The 23,361-nt window shown below is 41.9% G+C and overlaps 1 protein-coding gene across 3 annotated transcripts in view; it reads left to right on the top strand.

Moving 5' to 3' along the window:
• Positions 1-23,361, top strand: part of afg1lb (AFG1 like ATPase b) — a 58,673-nt gene that overhangs the window by 16,703 nt on the left and 18,609 nt on the right. For all 3 annotated transcript variants that reach the window (XM_048250008.1, XM_048250009.1, XM_048250010.1), the window contains one exon: positions 14,557-14,615. In XM_048250008.1, coding sequence (XP_048105965.1) covers positions 14,557-14,615 — 59 coding nt within the window. The remainder of the gene's footprint in view (positions 1-14,556; positions 14,616-23,361) is intronic.

The raw sequence follows: 23,361 nt of genomic DNA, 5'->3' as shown, positions 1-23,361 counted from the left end.
GCTCCTCCTCACCGTACCTTTTTGTGTGGGCTTGTCTTTCCTTCCTGTCCATACGTAAGCTGTGCATTTTGTAGTCTATGACGAGGTCAGAATTTCAGTGCTCTCCGTTTCAGATCACATCTCTCTCATTCTCTCTCTCTCTCTCTTTCTCTCACTCTTTCTCTCTCTATCGCTCTCTTGCTCTTTCTTTCTACATTACATTACATAACATTACATTACATTTGGCTGACACATTTTTAGCCAAAGCGACTAACAACATGGTAAACAATTTAAGTTTTAAAGCAATTCTCAACAATTTTAGGACAATTTAAAAAACAGTAGTGTACAGTAAGAATAAGTGCCTCAGTGAGTGCTGTTTTTAACAGTTACGTGTCAGGTGAGTGCTTGGATCAGCAAGACTTGTTGTAAGTGGTGCTATGAGAGGGGATGTTCTCTAAAGAGCTGGGTCTTCAGGAGTTTTTTGAAAATGGAGAAGGATGTCCCTGCCCTTGTAGGAACTGGTAGTGTGTTCCACCAACGAGGAACAACAGATGAGAAAAGTTTGATTGGCCTGAGCGCATCGGTGGTAGAGCTAGACGCCGTTTCGTCTGAGGAGGAGCGCAGCTGTCTGGAGGTAGCGTATGTCTGTATGAGGGCATTCAAGTAGGTAGGAGCAGAACCGGAGACTACTTTTTAGGCAAGGGTTAGAGCCTTGAATTTGATGCGGGCCGCTATAGGTAACCAGTGTAGCTGGATGAGCAGCGGGGTAACATGTGCCCTTTTGGGTTGGTTGTAGACCAGGTGCGCCACCGCGTTCTGGATCATCTGAAGGGGTTTCACTGCGCAGGCTGGGAGACCTGTCAGGAGGGCGTTGCAGTAGTCGAGTCGTGAGATGACTATCGCCTGAACCAGGAGTTGGGTAGAATCTTGAGTCAAAAACTAATGTTTTAGTATTTAGTATTAGATACTTTTAAGAATGACCGTGTTCTTTTGAAGTTAACATGTGTGTGCGCAAGGCATGGTTCTAGTGCCTCCTCCCCTAGCCTGTGGCTGTGTGTCATTTCTCCTCACATACACGTATGAGCAGCTGTCGTGCCATAAACAGCAAGACATGGCTGATAGTTTAAGTTTAACCAGGAAGGTCTGTTTGTCTGTGTTACGCGAACAAAAAACTAAATCCCTGGGCCAATCATGAATCAAGGTGGAAGGTGTAGTATGGACCGAGGAAGAACCCATTACATTTTGCAGTTGACCTGAGTCAGGGGGGGATGCACTAAATATATTTCACTCCCGATAGCATAAAGCATTTGATCTTTGGTCTGAGTGACCTTTACTGTAAGTTTAGTGTAAAAAAATCCCAAAAATCAATTTAAAAGTGATAAAGAAATACATAATATGAGGCGTTTGAAGTATTTGAAATCGGTTTAAGATGGAAAGAAGAGAGTATAAAGAATTAGATTGGATAACGTGAATGTTTCTATTCACAGTGGGAGACATCAGTGTCCTTGATGATTTCACTTAACAGCCTTTTATTCCCTAGCAACCCTCTTTGTATAGTCTTTGCTCTTTTTGCCATCGGCCTTCAAAGTCCTAGACACACACACACACACACACACACACACACACACACACACACGACTTTCCATGTCAAGTGATACCGTGTGCATTGAATTTCATGTCGAATTTCATGTTTTTTCTTCAAACTTCTCCAGGCCAGTTGCATTATTAAAATTGGTATTCATCAGTTTTGAGTATCATCAAATAGTCTCTGTCTCAAACGACAGATCAACAGATCAATACACTTTATTTCAGTGCCCTGTGTGCTTACACATGTACTGCGTAAATTTCCACAGAATAGTGTCTCAATTCGAACACCAACTCTGTGCACTTGACGATCACCTTTTTTTTTTTTGCGATCAAATTTTTATTTTATTTCAATTCAATGAGCATGGCATAATACATACAAAAAGTCAAAAGGATCTGTTCTAGCATACCACATACTGTAATAACAATGACAACAATGACAAAGCAAAAAACAACCAAAAAACAACTGTACATACACAAAAGACACAATATCGAAAACATACACATACAGACGGAGACATAGACAAAACAGAGGGAACTAAACAACATAGCAGACTAGTGTGGAAAAGGCTGGATAGCTTAAAGCATATCTTTCAAAGATTTAGAGAGATTGTGCCAAAAATCTAATGTCTTATCTGAAGCACCGTTAATTCGGGCCGTTGAAAGCTCCAGATATACAACATCCAGAAAGGAAAGGATCCAGGCCTTAACAGAAAGAGTATGAGGTGGCTTCCAACGGGTTACAATCATTTTCTTGGCTGCTGTCAATCCAGCAAAAACAGCACGCTTACTCAGTTTCGAGAGATTAGAATTTGACAAGTTATTTAAAATCAATACACACACAGACACAGGCATTCTTTCCTGAACCAAGTCAGACAATTTGGATGCAACATTGTTCCAGAAACCACTGACCAGTGGACAGTCCCACATCATGTGAAGAAATGTGCCCTGAGCCTTCAAAGAACAGAGCTTACAAGATGAGTCACTAATGATATTCATATGGTGAAGTTTAACTGGTGTAAGATATGTCCTATGAATAAAATTTAAATGAATTTGTTGATGATCTGGATTGCGTGATACTTGAGGGATATCGGACCACACATCATGCCAATCAAATTCTTCGTCAAACTCAGGGCAGTCCCGCTCCTAGATCCTTTCAACGGGAAGCCCAAAGCGTTGGGGGACTATCATAAACTCATAGAGTTTGCACACCATGCCCTTATTTGAAGTTTGTACCGTAAATAAATGTCGAAGTGGGTGAGTGGATAAAGGGCCCTGCCAGGGAACACCAATTGCCTTGAGTGCTGATCTTAGTTGTAAATAAAAGAAAAAGGAACCTGGCAGATTGAATGCATTTTGGATATCAGAAAAAGAAAGTAGACCATGATTATTAAAAATATCTTTTAGGTGACGGACACCCCTTTGCTCCCATTGTGGAGCGGATATAGGCCCCCCGCCAATCAATAGAGCTTTGTTATTAAATATTGGAGAAGAAATGTGCCACTTAAATGAGAGATGGCGATGAGATTCAACCGCTCTCCATGTTCGTATAAGATGGGAGATGATGGGGCCAAACCGCAGTTGACTCTGTTTATTAGAGATGTTGGCAAAAAGCACATCCGGGAGAGGCCAAGGTTTTACCAAATTGCTTTCTAAGGTATGCCAAGAGACTGAGGAGTGTGGATCAAACCAAGAAAGCAAGGGCCTGAGTACAAATGACCAAAAATATAATTTAAAATTAGGGACAGAAAGACCACCATCCTCCCTCCTCTTTTGTAAAGTAGACATTTTTAGGCGTGGCCGTTTACCCTTCCATATAAAACGAGAGACTCCAGACTGAAGCTTACTCCAGTAGTCAGGTGGAGGGGGGAGAGGAAGCATAGAACTAACAAAATTTATCTTCGCAAAAGTTCATTTTAGTAATAGAGACACGGGCTTGAATAGACATGGGCAAGACAATCCACCGGTCCATATCCTTCAAAACATTGGATAAGGTACCTGAATAATTGTGCTTAATAATCTGATTAAGAGTGGGGAAGATTTCAATTCCCAGATATCTAAACTGATTTACAATGGGAATACTGACAGATAGGGATGATTCTTTGGCGTGAATGTTAAGATGAAGGAGTGCTGATTTAGACCAGTTAATTTTAAATCCTGATAATTTACCAAATTCCTCACAGATAAACAGGAGGTGGGGTCCAGATTGAGCGGGGTTTTCCATAAACAATAGCACATCATCTGCATACAGTGACGGGTGATGTTGAGTATTATGAATGCATTTCGGAGAGGCCGTAGCGGACTGGCGAATAGCCTGAGCAAGTGGCTCCAGTGAGAGGACAAATAGAGCAGGGCTCAAAGGACATCCTTGACGTGAAGACCTAGAGATCAGAAATAAAGCCGATAGAGTTCTGCCAGATAACACTTGAGCTGAAGGATTAAAATATAAGGTTTTTATCATTTTAATAAAAGTGGTACCAAATCCCATAGCCTCCAAAACTGACCATAAAAATGACCATTCCAATCTGTCAAAAGCCTTCATGGCATCAAGGGAAAGGAGGGACATTGGTGTCCCACTGCCTGTTGCAGCATCAATGATGTGCAAAAGACGCCTATCGTTATCTGCCGCCAATCTTGATTTTATAAAACCTGTTTGATCAGGACTAACTAATACTGGCACGTGGGGCTCAAGACGAAGGGCAAGGAGCAAAGATTTTTTATGTCAGAATTTTTGCAAAGATTTTTATGTCAGAATTTAAAAGGCTAAGAGGGCGATAACTAGAACACTCTCCAGGATTCTTATCCTTTTTTAAGAGTAAAGAAATTAAGGCAGTATTAACATCTCTAGAAAACCTGCCCTTATCAACAGAAAAATTAATCATATCCAAAAGAAAGGGTCCTAACTGATCCCAAAAAGTGGTATGGACCCTTTCAAGAGAGTTCCATTATCAGCATCATAGTTGGCCCCACAAGACTTCCTTTTTAACATTCCATATGTTATCTTAATGCAGAGGAAGTAGATTGGGGCCCAAATAGAACGTTCAAGCATTGTTTTTGTTTTTATTGTTGAAAGGGTCTATAGAATTCAGGGGGGATCCCGCCAAGTCCTGGCGATTTACCTCTCTGCATTCTCTGCACTGCTACTCTCAGCTCCTCTAAGGTAATTGACTCATCTAGACCGACCGAATCCGTTCTGGAAAGTTGGGGTAAGTCCAACTGAGTCAGCCAATTATCACACCGTTCTTTGTCTAGAATAACCTCTGATTGGTATAAGTCAGAAAAGAAGGTTTTAAATGTGTCATTAATCTCCTTGGGATCTGTACTGATATTGCCATCAGCTGTTTCTATGGCTGGTATGTCAGAGAAATGATCACTGGTCCTAATTCTCATGGCAAGCAGGTGGCTAGGTCTGGCCCCATGAAAATAATATCTCTGTCTTGTCCTGTGAATTAGGAATTCTGATTTCCGTTTCAAAATACTATTAAATTAAGAAATTATTATTAATCTTTTTTTTTACTATGGAGCACTCTAAAGATACCTGCTCTTGCAAAGCAGAATCTAGCCTCATGAATTTAGATTCAAGGGCTTGAAGCTGATGAGATCTGGCCTTCTGTGCATTGGAACTGAACAGTATAGTGTTATTCCTAATGAATCCCTTTACTGCCTCCCATAGAATTCTAGGATCATTCACTGAGCCAACATTGATATCTGCAAATTCCTTAAATTCAGTAATGAACTGAGAAATATAGACTTCATTTTTTAGCAAAGATGTGTTAAATCGCCATCTGGCTGCACACTGAGACAATTGACAAACAGTAATGGTCAGATAAAGCCATTGGTAGCAAAATCGCCTTGTCTATGGAAAGAAAAAGTTGGGAGGATGCAAAAAGAAAATCAATTCTAGAAAAAGAATTATGTCTGCCTGAATAAAACGTAAAATCTTTGGAGGAGGGATTACCTGTCCGCCACATGTCCATCAGTAAAATCTATTGGCTAAACGTTTAGCATCTGCATTAGTTAAATGCGTCTCTTGTAGCAAAGCAATATCAACATTTTTGTTCCTCAGTAAGTTTAAGGTGCTTGCACGTTTATGGGGAGCATTCAATCCACCACAGTTCCATGATAAAAAAGAAAGTTCACCCATTATCCAAAAAACTCAATTTCTAAAGCATGTAGGCACATTCTCGAACATTGAAGATAACTTCTCATATCGTAGGATTCCAACAATGATGCATCCAAAGTTAAGTCCCTCAAAACATAAAACACATAAGACACAGAGAACACAAAAATTACAGTAAAAATAAAGAGAAAAGAAAGGAACATCCAACTGCAGGTCTGTGATCAAAATTTGATATGGGCAGCCAAAGTAGTCCAGCCCAAAACTTAGAGTGGTGTGGCTATATGCCTTTAAGCATTAATTGTAATGAAAATCTAATGTGGCCTACAACCCACACAACAAGTAGCCTATAGGCCTAAACTTATAATATTGTCAAGAGAAGGCTACGTCCACTCTGCAAAACAAAAAGTAATAGCCTTACAAATTACCTGAAAACACTCATCCTCAAGAGGCTATTTCACTAAAGCTAGTAGCCGTTAAGATAACAGAGAAAACCAAGCCTTTTAATCAGACTTCTTATAGAGTTTACATTTCTTATTGGAACTAATGCTCAGAACGAAAAACAGAAAAAAGGCAAAGTAGCCTAAACTATTAGTCCAACTTTTAAATTAATAAATTTAAAGAGCAAACCAGTGGTCCACCTGTAACGTCAGGACGCTTGTAGCCTACATCCTAGGTTCAGTCCTCTTGCTCAGTGGTCTCCGACGTAGCATTCATTGAAGTCGCCAGGTATGCAGTCACGTAGTCCTCCGCTTCTTTGGGAGAAGAGAACGATCTGTATTGGGCGCCGTCTAGTGCTGGGCGGTATACCGGTTCACACCGTATACCGGTGTATATTTTCGTTATGATATGAATTTTTAATATACCGCCATACCGGTGTATTTTATTACACAACGTTTGGAGCTTCTTGTGTGACTTTTTCACATCGCGACGCATGGTGCCACTCGCGAGGCATAGTGAGGGTAAACACAAAACACCTTAAGTTTTCCCCTGAATTATGACCCTTAAGGCTTAATTTCTCCTTAGGTAGGGGGTTTATTTAAGGGTGTTGCACAGAATACCTTAAATTGTTTCTTTAGTTAAGGAAAAACGTTAAGGGATACTGCATTGAAAGGGATTTACCGTCACAAACATTCTATTGAGATTGTTCAACAGCTGTAACTAGCTGGCTAGTAGGTGATGTCGTTAGTTAGCAACCCACCGAACACAGTGAAGTCACACTTATTATTCATCTCACCTTAAGAATATTCGCTGAAATTATCCAGGTAGCAAGTAAAGCATGTTATAGACATGCACTGAGCAATACTAGCTGGCTAGTTAGAAATGATCCTGACTGTCATCAGTGCACCAAAAGCGAACTTTTTGTTAATGTTTTGCCTAGCGAACCGAACCGAAGCTCATGGCAGGCTAACAAGACATCCACATCCACATGAAGTTAACGTTAGCCTACCACTAACGTCATGTAAACCACACAATAACATTAAGGCATGTTTCTGATAGGCCTATTTGAGTAGGTTAAGCATATTAGCAGAGAGGTTTTATTTTAAATTGTATAATTTTCAAAAAAAAGTATAATTATTGAAAGTTGCACTACTTTTTGTATTGGTTTTATACAAGATGTTTGTGAAATTTGCACAGTAAAAGTTCTGTTTTTTGACAGCAATTGTCTTTGCATTCTGATTAGATTCTTCATTAGAGTGGCTCTTTGTAAACAGCATCATTTTCTGGGGCCATGCAAAACTGCATTAGCCTACCACTAGTGTGGAGTTATTCTACATCATGACAGTAAAATAGACCATCCTTAGTCAATGTACTGCAGCAATTCCTCTTTCAACCTGTAGAAAATGCTGTGAACATCTGATTATGCATGAAAAAAAAATACTGTCATATACCGTGAAACCGTAATAATTTTGAAAAATACCGTGATATACATTTTTGGTCATACCGCCCAGCACTAGCGCCGTCCTTGATTTTCAGCGTTGCAGGATACAGTAGAAAAAAGTCCAATCCTTTTGTCCGGGCTGCATTCATTGCTTGGTGAAAGGCTTGGCAGCGCTTGACAGTAAAGTTGCTATAGTCTGGCGAGAAACGAATTGCCCGGCCATCGATGGAAAGAGGGTTTTTCCTGGCAGCCCGCAGAATGGCTTGACGAGTGGTGTAACGAAGCATGTTGAAAATTAGTGTGCGGTTAGTTCCTCGATTGCGAGTGTCACTGTAGATTCGATGAGCCCTCATAATCTCAATCTGAGTGTCGGAAAGGGTCGGAAACCACTTGGGAAGGGAGTGAGTGAGGTATTGAATGGCATTGGAGCCTTCGAGCCCCTCTTCCAGACCCTCTTCCAGACCAATGACGCGAATGTTACATCTTCGGTTTCTATCCTCCATGTCTGCCAACTTCAAATCTACGTCCTGCAGAGACTGACCATAACTCTTGAGCGCACCAGAGTTGCTCTGGATAGTTTTAAGTTGTTCCACGTCGGATTTGATAGAACCCAAGCTTGCAGTCAGGGAGGCTAGTTCAGCGTGAATAGCACTTAGCTTCTCAACATTGTCTTCTCCCATCTGTTGAATCTGTGTGAGGCGCGGTTCAAAGTAGCCCCGTTGTTTTTCAAATAAAGAGTTTGTAATAGCGCCAATATCTTGCCGACAAAGTTTGCGCTTACAGTAGTAGACATAATGGCTAACCTGGTTCTAATATCAAAAAACAAGGTTGTATTCAGACAAATAACTCGGAAACTACAACAATTTGGCAAGGTTGGGCCAGGAGCTAAAAACCTAAGCTGCCATCATGTCCAGGTGATCATGTGACTCCGAAATGACGATCACCTAATTTAAATATAACTTTATTGGTGCCCTCTTTTTGCCAGTAGCATGGTCGTACTGTGTCAAAACATGAACAGTTTATGTTATATCTTGCTCGTACATCTGTAAAGTGTGTTTTTCCCTGCTGCTGTTCCAGTTTCCTCAACCACGATTAGCTCATTTGAAAATGCTCTCTGCCCTGCCGCTACAGTATGTAGCCAAGATGGCGTCCGATGAGGGCGGAAAGTGTCCATCTTTCTACACTCAACTTTTTGACCGTTATGAGAGCACCATCCGGGGACTTGTAGTGCACGTCGTGTCGTCAGAGTTTTCAGTGTGAACACAATCATGCACTCAAATGAGGTATTGTAAGCAAAGATTCTAGAACAGAACAAGATGGATTACTGGCAGGAAAATACGTTGGATATGTTGAAGTTCGTTCTATGACTCTATGGGCGCCGTTTTAGTAAGCTCAGGTGTCGTCACAGATGCTGGCTACTGTGGGAATCCTATGGCGCTGATCCTAAAATGTTAACAATATTTATTCTGTAAAGCTGAATGCTCCGCTCTAGAATCTTTGATTGTAAGTGCAGAAGTACTGCCATATGAGAGGCAGCGATTGGCGTTATTCAGTTCCAAGTTACAGTAGTCCATTTGTAGCTGCCACTCCAGACCTCATAGTTAGCAGGATGTTCTAAAATAGGAAATCAGGAACTTGCTTAACCCACTTGGGAAGGGAGTGAGTGAGGTATTTAATGGCGAACTTGCTTAAACACCACTCAGGAAGGGAGACAAGTCTGTAGTTCTTCACATCAGCTGTCAATTGAGTGTTCTTTTTTTGAGCACCTTCAAGGTGACCTGTCCACTCTACAGAGGCACAAACACCAACTCTGTGCACTTAACTGAATTGACGACCGCAACATTTAAATATAACTTTATTGGTGTCTTATAATTTTACATGGTCGCAATGTGTCAAAACACGAATAGCACCTTCAGGGTGACCTGTCCAGTCGACAGAGGCACGAAAGCGCAAAATTGAAGCAGAGGGCTATGCACAGAGCAACAGGATCATAGTGTGTTCTGGTGTTCTTTCTCATATCCGCATCCGCGGTCTGATTGGTTATAATTTGGTTATAATTTGATTATTTATAAATCGATATTGTAAAAAGGGCTACCAGAATAATCTGGTGGACCAAATAATATTGCTGGAGGGCCAGCTTTGGCCCTTGAGCTGCCTGTGGCTGACCCATGCCCTAGGTTGCTGTGGCGACCCATGCTCTAGGTTGCTGTTACTCTGGAATATTCCTTTAACATTGGAAATCTGGGTTTCACTCTGTGAGAATGGGGTGTTTCTCTCTCTCTCTCTCTCTCTCTCTCTTTCTCTTTTTATCTCTCTCTTTTTTTTCTCACACACAGGAGCACATAGCCTTGTTCACACATACAGTCACAAACATATGCACATAAACACACACTCATACAGAATCAGAAACACACATTTACCTAGACTGGCTCACACATAAACACACACACACACACACACACACACACACACACACACACAGGTGCTTTCGCTCTTGTCATTTAGCCACTGGGTCCAGGTCTCAAGGCTTAAAGTGCCCATAGTATGAAAAAATCACTTTTTCTGGGATTTGATGTGTTATTGTGTGTCTCTGGTGCTTCCACACCGCATAAACTTGGAAAAAAACACCCATGCTGTTTTGGGTGGGATAAAGGGTTTCTGGATGTATCCTGCCTTCAGCCTCAAGGGTGAGCTGGTCAAAATCGGCAAGGTTTTTTTGGCGTCACAAGCGAAACATTTCAATATTCCCACCACCTCCTTTTAGGGCAAATTACGTGGATATGATGGAAACCTATGGGCTGCATCAAGTAGGCAGGAAAAGGATTTATACTTACTAAATCGCGTTGAACAAACGTGAATAAAAGGCACAAAATAAGGTTGGTGTGAGAGTTATCTGTTTGTTCATGGGATTCATTCTAATTCCATCACTTACATATTTCCTACAACTAGGTGAGATAGCTAAGCTTATGTTGTAGGCTACTGAAGTTCCACTGTTAGATAGCTAGCTAGCAAGCTAACCGTTTTACATAGAGATTATGGTAGGCTAAGTGTTAGCTACGGGCTATACTATGTAAAAGCGAAGGTGTAGTAGATGTTAGGGGATTTTGAATTGGTGTGTTTCAGGCGTTGCATAATCAACACCCACCTCTCCACACCAAGCCTCACGAAGTTCAACTGTTTTTTAAGCCTACATATCTCAGAAAATAATGTAGATACAAGCTTAAACCTTTGCACAGTAGTTGTTGGGTAATATTTAGCGTTATTGACATAAAAGTATGAAACAAAGCCAAGATGGTCAGGCTAGGCTGGAGGCATTTGTTGATTTGGCACCTAATGACCCTGGTAACAGTTAATGGAGTGGAAGTGGGTAAGTGAGCAGCAGCTCATTAATATTTAATGAGCAGCAGAAACAGCACACTTTGACAGGGACTGAAAAAGAGTGTAATAGAGGTAGGTACAGGGTTCCTACGCAGTATGGAAAACCTGGAAAAGTATGAAATTTGATTTTAGTAATTTCCAGGTCTGGATAAGTATGGAAAAAAGAAACAAGGGGATGGAGAAATATTTGTGTTTCTAGACTATTGCATCTACAGTTCTAATCACTTCACTCAGGTCATAATGAACCATTCCTACTGTTGTGTAGCTTAAGTTGTTAGTCCACATCAAGATACAATTGAATGGGGGTCCTCAGAAAAAAATCTCTCCCACAAGGGGACCCTGGTACCAAAACCAAATCGAGAACCCCTGTTCTATGCAGATGCTCTACACCATTGTGCACTGGTTTGTTTGCGTAGCTCTGCTATTTTCGGCTAAAACACTAGTAGACTTTTTGGATTTTGGAAGTTACCAAGACATGGATACTCTATTATCTGATAAACTGTTATTGCAAACAAATAATACTGGTTACAGTGATTTCTGAGGCCTCTGCCAGCAGTGCACTAGTCTCCAACATATGTAGGCTATGCTGTATCAAATGTGAGTGCACCTTCCAACTCAGCACTTCCCCAACGAAAAGTATTCAACAAAGTGTTTTCTGAGGGCTAATAAACATTATTATACAGCTATTCACAATGCTAGTAGAACACTCCATTGCCAATGTCTCGAATATGGTCAGAAAAATCTATCGAGAAGTTTGAACATTTGAGTATGGAAAAAGTATGGAATTTTGAAATGGAAAATGTGTAGGAACCATGTAGGTAAGAATCTTTTCCTACAAGCTATTTCCAGCAAACAACTTCAGAAACATGTTTTCTGGAACTCTAGACCTATTTTAACTTGTTGAAAAATAGTCATAATACGGGCACTTTAACATCGCTGACATTAAAGCGCTTGCTTGTCGTTTTAAGACTGACGCAACCACTTACAAAACGACAGGGATCATTGATAGCGGCAGTGCATGAAGAATAAAAGTGAGTAACTCTTTAATCTCTCAGCACCACCCGCCCCATCCTCCAACCACCTTTTCTCCGCCTCATTGTGTATTCAAATGCACTCGATTTACCTACAGCGTAGCGTAGCTCTTAATTCATCCATTTACGAAGAGACAAAACAAAAGACAGAGAAATGGGAAGGAGAGGGAGAGATGAGATGAATAGATGAAGAGCAGTGAAGTATCATCCGTCTGACATCTTTTTACAACAACCAAGATGTGTGGGGGGGGGTTGATGTGTGTGTGTGTGTGTGTGTGTGTGTGGGGGGGTTGGGGGTTGGTTGGGTAAGGCTCTTGCACACACCTCCCCCCATCACACAAACACCTTCCCAATCTAACCTCCTCAAACAAACCCGCATGCATCAAGTGGTCTTGTTGTGGATGCGGGTGTTCCATAAAGACATGCTCTCCTGACATCAGGGACCCGACGGGGCCGCTGGGATGGGGCGGGGGTCGTAGAACAAAGTGGCCATTGGCCCGAGGGGGGGAGGAGCAGCGGTGAGAGAAACTTCACTTAAACTCCTTTATTCTGTTTCTTTTTTTAATTAGACAACTAATGGACGCTCGGTGTGCACATGAAAGAGTGAGAGCGGCTCTAGGCCATTGATGTTTGGAGACAGGGAGGGAGAGAGAGAGAGAGAGAGAGAGAGAGAGAGAGAGAGAGAGGAGAGGGAGAGAAAGAAAGAGAGAAAGATGGAGGAAGGGAGATGCTCTGTTTTGTGGTTGTTGTAAGAGTGTTTGTCCTATCTCTCCTCCATGGCCTCAGAGAGCCTGATGAGAGGAGGAAGAGGAAGAGGAGTATAGAGGAAGGAGAGATGGCCACATGAGAACAGTGGGGATAATACAGATAATATAGCTGATAGAGAGCTGACTGTGTGTGTGTGTGTGTGTGTGCGCTCGTGTGTGTGTCTGTGCAGGTGTGTGAGTGAGTGAGTGAATATGGGGATGATGTAATCAGGGTAGAGACTAAAGGGCCGTTCACACCAAGAAAGATAACTATAGCGATAACTATAAAAAAAACATAGTTCTTGTTAATATGAATGACGACGTTCACACATAAACTATAACGATAACGACATGAAGAACGATAACGTTGGGGATCACTTTCAGAGCGATAAAAAGCTAACAGCCAATTTACCAACCCATCGCATTTTACCCATCGCATTCATTAACACAAGGAGAGACTTGGACACTTTTATTGTTATAGTTGTAGTTGTCGTTATAGTCATCGTTATCGTTCCTGGTGTGAACAGCCCTTAAAAGCGTGTGTGTGTGTGTGTGTGTGTGTGTGTGTGTGTGTTTATTGGTCCCGTTTAGCTGTTAACCTGTGTAGCTGGGGAAATGCATTATTATTATAGACGAAATCAGTAACTGGTCGAAATAGAGAAAGGGATGAAGAGGAAATTAGTGAGGGGGAAAAAGAGATAGAATGAAAGAAAGAAAGAGAAAGATAAAGTGAGAGAGAATTGTGTTAGCTAAGTGTTAGAGTTGTGTTAGCTAAGTGGAATGTGAGCAGTTTACTAATGGCACGTAGCTCTCCTGTTAGTGCAGGTGCATAAAGGGAAGCAGTTAAGCACTGAGCAGGCTCGTGAGCAGTCTGTCTGTCCTTGGAGTGTATTGATCGGGAGTTAATTCTGCAGTCTGCTTTGCTATTGTACTGTTCCAGGAAAGGACAGCGCAGAGTTTTAATAAACAAACCTATTGAGCAGTGCTTTTTTCGTTGGTCTGCCATTAGTAAGGGTGATGGCCTAGGCCCTCAGAAATCCTTTTTGTGCGGTATGTGTGTATATGTGTTTGTTATGACATTTGAATTGAAAAATGTGAAGAAAGGACACAATATTCCTCTCAGCTTCAGCCTGCCACAGATCACTCACATTTCCAACTCACACACATGTGCTGTTTCAGTCAACCTCAAACAATACACACACACACACACACACACACAGACACACACATATACACACACACACACACAAACACAGACACACACACACAGAGTCACCATAATTCACTCTCTTACATTTCTGGCCCCTCAGAGGCTTGACCAGGTGTCTCTCTATCTCTCTTTGTGTGTGTGTGTTAGCAGGATGCTCCAGATGTAATTTGCTCTCGCTGAGCTAATTGTGGCAGTGTATACAGCTTGCCGAGAGTGTCATTGTGTGTGTGTGTGTGTGTGTGTGTGTGTGTGTGTGTGTGTGTGTGGCTTGAGGGAGCATAGTGTCTCTGTCTCATTGTTTGGGAATGTAATGAATTTCATGTGGGTCCTTCTGGCCATCCACACACACTGGAGCCAGCAGAGAGAGAGGGAGAGAGAGAGAGAGGCAAAAGAAAAAAATCAATTTCTGCCTCTCCTCGTCCCTTTTGTCCCTCATCCCCTCCCATCGTGGACCTCATCAATAGCCACTTTATTTGCCAATCAGAGGAGGAGAATGATGTTATTAGGGCTAAAGAGCAGCGATGATGGTGAATCTCTCTCTTTTTCTCTCTCTCTCTCTCTCTATCTATCTCACTCTTTATCTCTCTCTTCCTCTCTATATGTCTCTCTCTCCCCTCGTCCTTTTTCAGAGCTGTATAGAAATGGTCTTCAGAGGGCTACCTTTGTGCCTTTCATCCACATGCTCAAGGTAAAGACAAAGTCATTCAACTCCTGTTCATTTATCTGCCCCTCCCTCCCTCCCGCTCTCTCTGTCCTCTCTCTCTCTCTCTGGCCTCTCTCTCTTTCTCTCTCTCTCTCTCTCTCTCTCTCTCCCCCCCCCCCCCCCAATCCCCCTGACGTCCATGTCCGGCTTGTTGTTTTTTTGATGTGTTTTTCCTCTGTCTTGGTGTTACATATACACACACACACACACACACATTTACACAAACATTGACACACACACACACACACACACACACACACACACACACAGCTACACACATTTATACACATGACCAGCTTGAGAGGGAAAAAGGCACCTTTGATCATACCTGGAGATGCGAAAGCAGAGACAAATAGAGGGCCGGTAAGTGAAAGAGTGAGTGCGTGAGAGAGAAAGGTAGAGAGAGAGAGTGCGTGAGGGAGAAAGGGAGAGAGAGAGTGAGTGAGAGAGAAAGGGAGAGAGAGAGAGTGCGTGAGAGAGAAAGGGAGAGAGAGAGAAAGAGAGGCTTTCAATGGCCCGAGCGTAGGTAGGCAGACAGGAATGAGGCCGGCCTGCTTGCATTTCAAAGTGAGCGAGAAGCACGGAAGGCAGCGACGTGAGCAACTGCTTTGCAATTTAATGGCATTATTGTAAGCAGGTATCTGTGAGGCCCCGCCGCCAGTCGGGGTAATTATCAGTGTGTGTGTGTGTGTGTGTGTGTGTGTGTGTGTGTGTGTGTGTGTGTGTGTGTGTGTGAGACACAGAGAGAGGCAGCATAATAAATAATCACTGAATCAGTGCCAAACATTTTACTGCATGCAAACACACCACAGTCTTGTGCGTTCACATACACAAACACATTCTTACACATTTCGGTAGTATTTTTTCCTGGTTTAAAACAAGCAAAACTGGAAAAACAAATTGATATAGACCTTTGGTTTTCGTCACACACACACAGACATAATGGTTAAAATCTGTTATTGTAGTCAAACTCTGAAGTCTCTCACAACACGTATTTACTCTTTTAGGTGACACACTAAATGTTAGTTATTGTACTTTGGATTGGATTGGATTATCCTTAAAGGAAAATTCCGGTTTTTAGCACTTTGAGTCCCTTTTCTGGTTTGTTTTGGATGAACTAGAGTGGTGGACACCGATATTTTGACGATTGGTCCTGTCTCGACTTTTCTGACTCGTTTTGAATCGCCTTTTCACTTCTCAGGGTGGCTGGCAATGGGCATACTGTAGTAGGCTACTCAAACATGTCCTAAAACAACCCTTAACGTTCGTTTTCAAAACTGTGCAACTCACCGAGTGGTTAGTGGAGTTCGTTGACTATTAAAAGCAAATATATCGGCGCAATGTATGATTCGTATTTTAACCTGAAGCATAGACGGTTGCGCAGTAATATCAACGTGCAATGACAGAAATCAATGGGATTTTACAAAATGGCAAATAAAAGACGACAGAAACTGTATTTCGCTACGCTACTTGTTTTGGAACATCAACGAACACCACTAACCACTCGGTGAGTTGCACAGTTTTGAAAATGAACGTTAAGGGTTGTTTTAGGACATGTTTGAGTAGCCTACTACAGTATGCCCATTGCCAGCCACCCTGAGAAGTGAAAAGGCGATTCAAAACGAGGCGATTCCAAAACAAACCAGAAAAGGGCCTTAAAGTGCTAAAAAACGGAATTTTCCTTTAATGCACCCAAGGGGCAATTTGGTTCACAGCAAGTAGCCAGCACAATACTCTCAATCAACATAAAACATTACATTTGTATTGAGAACTTTATTGGTGCAAATATAAGATTGGTCAGTGGGCATAGAGCAATGCAGTGAGAAAACTGCTCTTAAAGGAGAAATCCAGCTGATTTTTACATGGATATTGATCGCTAGACGTCACCGAGTACTGTCCATAGGAAAAAAAATGACCAAAATCGGTGCTACCGAACTGGAGTAGGTGCAGCTAATGGCCAGTGCTCCCAGTCAAATACAATGCTAGGTCTGGGGGCATCATCTAAACATGCCTTTTTGCCTCTTAACCCTTAGAACCCGCTAAGTGCGTCAAAAAACACACCCTTTCTTCTCTGTTACATTGCTCCGGAACTGTTCATCGCAGCAAGATGAAACCTTTTTTGCATGACAGAGCAGAAGTGGGGCTTTCCAAAGAGACTACACACTTGTCTGTACGATCAAGTATGAAAAACAAATCATGAAATTAAATCAAATTGCATCATATTTACAGTCTATACTTCTCTGCGTTCACCTGCGCACTCATTACTCTCGTTTGAATTACTCGTGATCGCATAGATATGGCAAGCATATCAGATTAAAGAGGGGACACAGGGCTATCCATTGGTACCATGTATATCGATCCTTCTCGCTTATAAAAACAGACGAAGTGACTGCAAAATAATAACGTCATGTACACAAACCAACACTGCACACCCATTACTCTCATTTGAATTACTCGCAGACCCGTGATTGGATAGATATGCCACGCATGTTAGAGAAGACTCAGAGCTATCATTTGATACCAAGTACATCCTTCTGGGTTATAAAACAGTCAAAGTGACAGCAAAATAATAACTTAATATAGCTGGACCCCACGTTTTTGTCTGTTTTTGTGACAAAGCATGTTCATAATCCGGTTTTGAGACCCTAGCAAATTCCTGCATGGCATCCAATTCAAGGCTCACATTGCATCCCAATTTGTGGAAGAAACACCTTTTTTGCCTTTACTTTGTTCATGGCAATGCAGTATAAAGTTGAGAATCATTATGAGTGCATACACCATAGCACACAGGCCATTTTTCATCACTAAATAAAAAATGGCATTTATTTCTGTAAATCACACACCACATATTTCTGTAAACTGCTCAGCCCCTGAGTATCCCTCCAACATGGCAATTATATTGCCCGATTCAGGACAGTCTGCCCTACACACACATATGAAATGCATGTAGAGCTATGACCTTGCTGTGGTGAGATACATGTCGAAATATAATAATTTTTATATTTTAATTCTTTAAAAATCTAAATAAAATAATCAATGCTAGTACTAATGCATGAAATGATAGCAGATCTGGATAGCCTAGACTGCTGAAAAAAACAATATATAATATGTGTGTGTGGCACTTACAATGACCAGAGTAAATCCTTATGAATAAAGGTAGTGAAAATGCCCTAAAAACAGCTTAGGGTTCTAAGGGTTAACAGACTCAAAATGTCATTAAAAGTTCTGTGCAACATGAATAGCGTTTTCAACTCATTAATTGTGAAGAAATTCAAAGTTTGTACTATTACGTATCTCAGTTTCCATCAGTTGCTTCCAGGAAAGCCCAAAAGAATGTTGTCGAGCTCATGCCGGCTTTACAACTCAAACTTGACGTTTATTTCCCTCAGAAATAGATAATTGAGCACTGTAATGGTTATGACCATATCAATGTTTCCCATACATTGACTAATCTGTGGCGGGGCGCCACAAAATAAAAATCGGCCGCCACAGATTAATATTCTATGTTTAATTTAATTTAATTTAATTTAAATTAAAAAAATAAGGTCAAATCCTTGCATTGCCATTGAGCTGCTTTTTACGATGCAGCGTTTCCTTGCCCATCCCTCTCTCTAAGTAGCCCATGCCACTCCTCTGCATGTGCATTTAACAAAATATTCAGGATTGTTGAAGGATTGTTGTTACCACATAGAAGCATTGGGTGAGAAGACGCCTGGCTAAATTGCTATTAAATCCGCTTTAGCATCGCGGACCATGCCTGCGCAAATTTGTTAAAACTGCTGCATTGAAGTGAACTCTGCCAAGGTCTTATCACAACATAGTTGTCTACATTGAAGAGACTAAACTAAGTTAAGTTATGAAATCAAGCAGTATCTCAAAGCTAACGTTAGAATACTGTTTGGATGTCGAATTTAGCATGCTTAGTCTACTTACAGCTGCTTGTCAGTTTCGTTTGAAGGGCTCATTTTATTGACTCTTGACACTGAATGTTTGCAAAATCCCGATGTAAATGGATTTCAAAATTCAAAAAGCGGCAATTTAACCTTTATTTTAACTATGTAGAAAACGTTATGAATTGCATCCACACATCAGCAGCCTTTCAACTGTGTTTTAATTGCAAGGGTTCCCTCAAACGTCTTAAAGTGACAGGCACTCAATTAGACCTATACACTACCAAGACGATCTTAATACCCCCCCCCCCCGATCCCCCCCCCCCCCCCCCCCGTTGTCCAAGTCAGCTACCGCCACAAGTTGAATCAATTCTGTGGGAAACACTGCATATTAATGAATATGTAACTACATGGAAACGGTCCAAATGAGCTTGCACATTACTGAAAGCTAGCTCTATTCTCGAGCTGAAGTATCGTGGGAATTAAGTTGTTGCAGGAAAAGGCAGAGTTGTGTGCAGATGTGACAGTAAAAACTTTGAATTTAGACGGTTTCTTCACGAGTAGAAAACGCATTGTTTTGTCACGTAAGGACCCTTAGGCTACTTAAACAACGTAACCGAGTCACTCACCAAGAGTGTGATAGACGCTACCGTCATTTTGTATGCGTTCATTACCATTTTTGCACGTTCCGGTTCGTAAGAAAAAATCCCTATGCACGATTGAATGGGGTTTCGGGAATCATAAAAATGATGCCCCTAACTGCTCGAGAGTCCCCGCGTGTATATCCTCTTTATAAAATCAGCGTGTAGGCTGTCTCCCTGAGGACTTTAGATCTGCTATATCGCTAAACGCAAGCACCCATGTGTATTTAAATTAGCTAGGCTATGTACCAAAAATGACATTTTACCGTGAGTCGAAGAGCTGTAAACAGTGTTGTAACTTAAATCTGCATGTACAAAACCGCTTGGAGCTCCAGTGGAATTTTGATTTCACAACGAGAATTCTCGGTCTAACCGTTGATGTGCCGACGAAAATAGGCATCAGCACCAACCTCTGATCAAGGTAAACAAAATCTGACTCGGTGTCCGTCATGTTTGAAAGTTTGTAGTGCTGCGAGGGAGAACGTGCACACGCAGGGGTGCAGTTAGGCAGAGCTGCATCTGTCTGAATGGTCTGAACACAGAAGAACAAGTGGCTTTGATAAAATGGCCCATTATTTGACATACTACCGGTATTACGATATTGTCTCAACTACATATCGTTTTCAAAAATATATCGGTCGTAGTCATAATACCGATATATCGCCCAGCCCTAGTTGGACCATGTGTGGCGCTGTGTCAAATACAATGGATGTCAATGGAGGAGTGCCGTGTGGCTGCGTTCAAGACAACTCTGTGTGCCGTGTGGCTGCGTTCAAGACAACTCTGTGCCGCGTGGCTGTGTTCAAGACAACTCTGTGCCGTGTGGCTGCGTTCAAGAGCCTCAGCACGCCTGCCTCCCTTGTTCAAGGTTGCAAGTGAAAGACTTGCACCGTTTGTTTACAAAACAAAAACCTATTACATGCAATAAGGCTGCTGCTAGCATAACACAGGTAACCTCCTGCTTCAGAGGCCTAGAGCAGACTGAATCCCCAAGGATCCAGTGATTTTAGAACAGCGTAGGGGTGTTGTTTGGCACATTCCATTCTTTTAATGGAGTTCTCACATGATTGCCATTCATAAGTGCTACTTTATCGTACTTTATCGATTTTTTTTAACGGAAGGGGACTTGACCCATATCAGAAATTATCAACCACAAAGTGACGTGACTAGCTTTTGAAAGCTTTGAAGTGTAAACAATCAAAGTTTGAATGTGACTTTTTTTCCCCACAGGTGGGGCTCTGCAGGAGCCTGTGGGGTCCTGAAAGTCACTCTGAGCCCTCCCCCCTCCCCCCCCCCCCCCCCCTTGTTCAGTCTGGCCTGGCCTCCCTCTAGGCTCTGAATGCCCCTGCACCCGCGCAGGCTTTGGGTCCTCTTCTCTCAGGCCCCTTGCCCCCGGCTCTGCTTTTGTTTGGACATCTGGATTTAGGCTGTCCCCAATGATGCCCGACCCAAATGAGGGTGTTTGGGATGGCCATGTGGGTCTTGACCTCAGCGCATGTTTTGTATGTGTGTGTGTGTGTGTGTGTGTGTGTGAGTGTATGTGTGAGAGTGAGTGAGTGTATGTGTGTGTGTGTGTGTGTGTGTGTGGTGACAGATAGTGGGGACCCCCGTGACTCTCTCCACTCTGTTTTCAGGGTTAATCCCTCAGACATTGACGCCTTCACTCTTCAATTAACTTTTGGTTAGCAAGGACCCTCTCTCCTCCTTATTCAGCTCCTGCTTTCTTTCTTTTTCTCCATCTCGTTATCCTCCTCTCTCTCTGTCTCTCTGCTCCTCACTCTATCCTCCTCTCTCTCTGTCTCTCTGCTCCTCTCTTTATCCTCCTCTCTCTCTGTCTCTGCTCCTCTCTCTATCCTCCTCTCTCTGTCTCTCTGTGTCCTATTTATGTTTCTATGATGAAGACACACACAAATAGTACACTTGTAGCAGCCTACTCATCTGTCTGTACCACTGCTTCTCTTTCTCTCTCTCTCTTTCTTTCTCTTGCTCTCTCTCTCTCTTTCTTTCTTTCTTTCTTTCTTTCTGTTTTTCTTTTTTTCTCTTTCTCTCAAATATATTGTATTTTCTTTATCTTCCATCTCTGTCACACACACACACACACGGTATACACAATAGCTGCTGAGTTATTGGCCTCCTCCTTAGTTGTTTTGTATGATCTCTGCAGACCTAGGTACGCCCTCAGACAGGTAGCCCTGAGAAATGTTTCATTACTCCCCTCTAGTGGTTTGTTGCACACATGACATGGTCAGGTCCCCATTAACCCTTAGAACCCGATTGACGCAAAGTGCGTCAAAAAACACACCCTTTCTTCTCTGTTACAATGCTCCGGAACTGTTCATCGCAGCCTTTATTGCATGACAGAGCAGAAGTGGGGCTTTCCAACGAGACTACACACTTGTCTGTACGATCAAGTATGAAAATGAAAAAAAATCATGAAATTAAATCAAATTGCATCATATTTAGTCTATACTTCTCTGCGTTCACCTACACACCCATTACTCTCGTTTAAATTACTCGCGAACCCGTGATCGCATCGATATGGCAAGCATGAAAGAGGGGGCACAGGGCTATCCATTGGTACCATGTTTATAGATTCTTCTGGCTTATAAAAACAGACGAAGTGACTGCAAAATAATAACGTCATGTACACAAACCAAAGCTGCACAGCCATTACTCTCTTTTGAATTACTAGCGGACCCGTGATCGCATAGATATGCCACGTCTGTCAGATGAAAGAGGAGACTCAGAGCTATCATTTGATACCTAGTACATCCTTCTGGGTTATAAAACAGACGAAGTGACAGCAAAATAATAACTTCATATAGCTGGACTTACCCCACGTTATTGTCTGTTCTTGTGGCAAAGCATGTTTATAATCCAACGCTATCATGTGTTTCTCTATGGCAAAGCATGTTCATATTCCGGTTTTGAGATCCTAGCAAATTCCTGCATGGCATCCAATTCAAGGCTCACATTGCATCCCAATTTGTTCAACAAATAAACACCTTTTTTGCCTTTACTTTGTTCATGGCAATGCAGTAAAAAGTTGAGAATTATTATGAGTGCATACACATAGGCACGCAGGCTGACACGCAACCTCGGGTCAAGTCAGGTCAGATCAGTTCGTGTGTCACAGATATGGAGTTTAGAAAGGTCATTTTTCATCACTAAATAAAAAATGCCATTTATTTCCGTAAATCACACTGCACATATTTCTGTAAATTGCTCAGCCCCAGAGTATCCCTCCAACATGGCAATTATATTGCCCGATTTAGGACAGTCTGCCCTACACACACATGAAAAGCATGTAGAGCTGTGAGCTTGCTGTGGTGAGATACATGTCGAAATATAACAATTTTTATAATACACTTTTTATATTTTAATTCTTTAAAAATCAAAATAAAATCAATAAAAATAAAATCTGGATAGCCTAGACTCTCCAGAAAAAAACAATATATAATATGTGTGTGTGGCACTTACAATGACCAGAATAAATCCTTATGAATAAAGGTAGTGAAATTGCCCTAAAAACAGCTTAGGGTTCTAAGGGTTAAGAAACGTTAGACCACTGCTCAGTCTTGCACATTCTCTCCACAAAAATAAATCACGCTTGTCAATTTGTCTCCATCTCTTACTCCATCCCCTACTATTGCAACTTTTGTGTATGTAAATGAGTGTGTACATGTACTGTATGTGTTTGCTTTTGTGTAATATGTGTGCTTCTGTGTGTGTGTTTTCGCTTGTGAGTGAGTGTGTGTGTGTGTGTGTGTGTGCTTGCCTGCATGTGTGTGGGTTTTATGTGTCTGCATGTGTGTGTGTGTGTGTTCGCTTGTGAGTGGGTGTGGGGGTAATGGGGGGTGTATGTATGTGTGTGTGTGCCTGCTTGCCTGCATGTGTGTGTTTTTGTGTATGTGTGCATGTTTGTGTGAATGTGTGTGTGTGTGTTTGTGCATGCGTGCATGTATGTGTTTGTGTCTATGTGTGGGTATGCGTGCGTGTGCGTATGTGTGTGTGTATATGTGTGTGTGTATATGTGCGTGCCTGTGTGTGTGCATGTGCATGCATGCGTACGTATGCCTACATGTCTACTGTGTGTGTATGTGTGTGTGTGTGTGTGTTTGTGTGTGTGTTTATGTGTGTGTGTCTGTGTGCCTGCATGTGTGTGCATGTATCTTTAGGTGCGTGTGTTCATGAGTGTGT

This window comes from Alosa alosa, chromosome 8 (genome assembly GCF_017589495.1).
Source record: "Alosa alosa isolate M-15738 ecotype Scorff River chromosome 8, AALO_Geno_1.1, whole genome shotgun sequence".
Taxonomy (NCBI): Eukaryota; Metazoa; Chordata; class Actinopteri; order Clupeiformes; family Clupeidae; genus Alosa; species Alosa alosa.
Note: the sequence above shows the minus strand (reverse complement) of the source record. Positions and strands in the feature narration are given on the sequence as shown.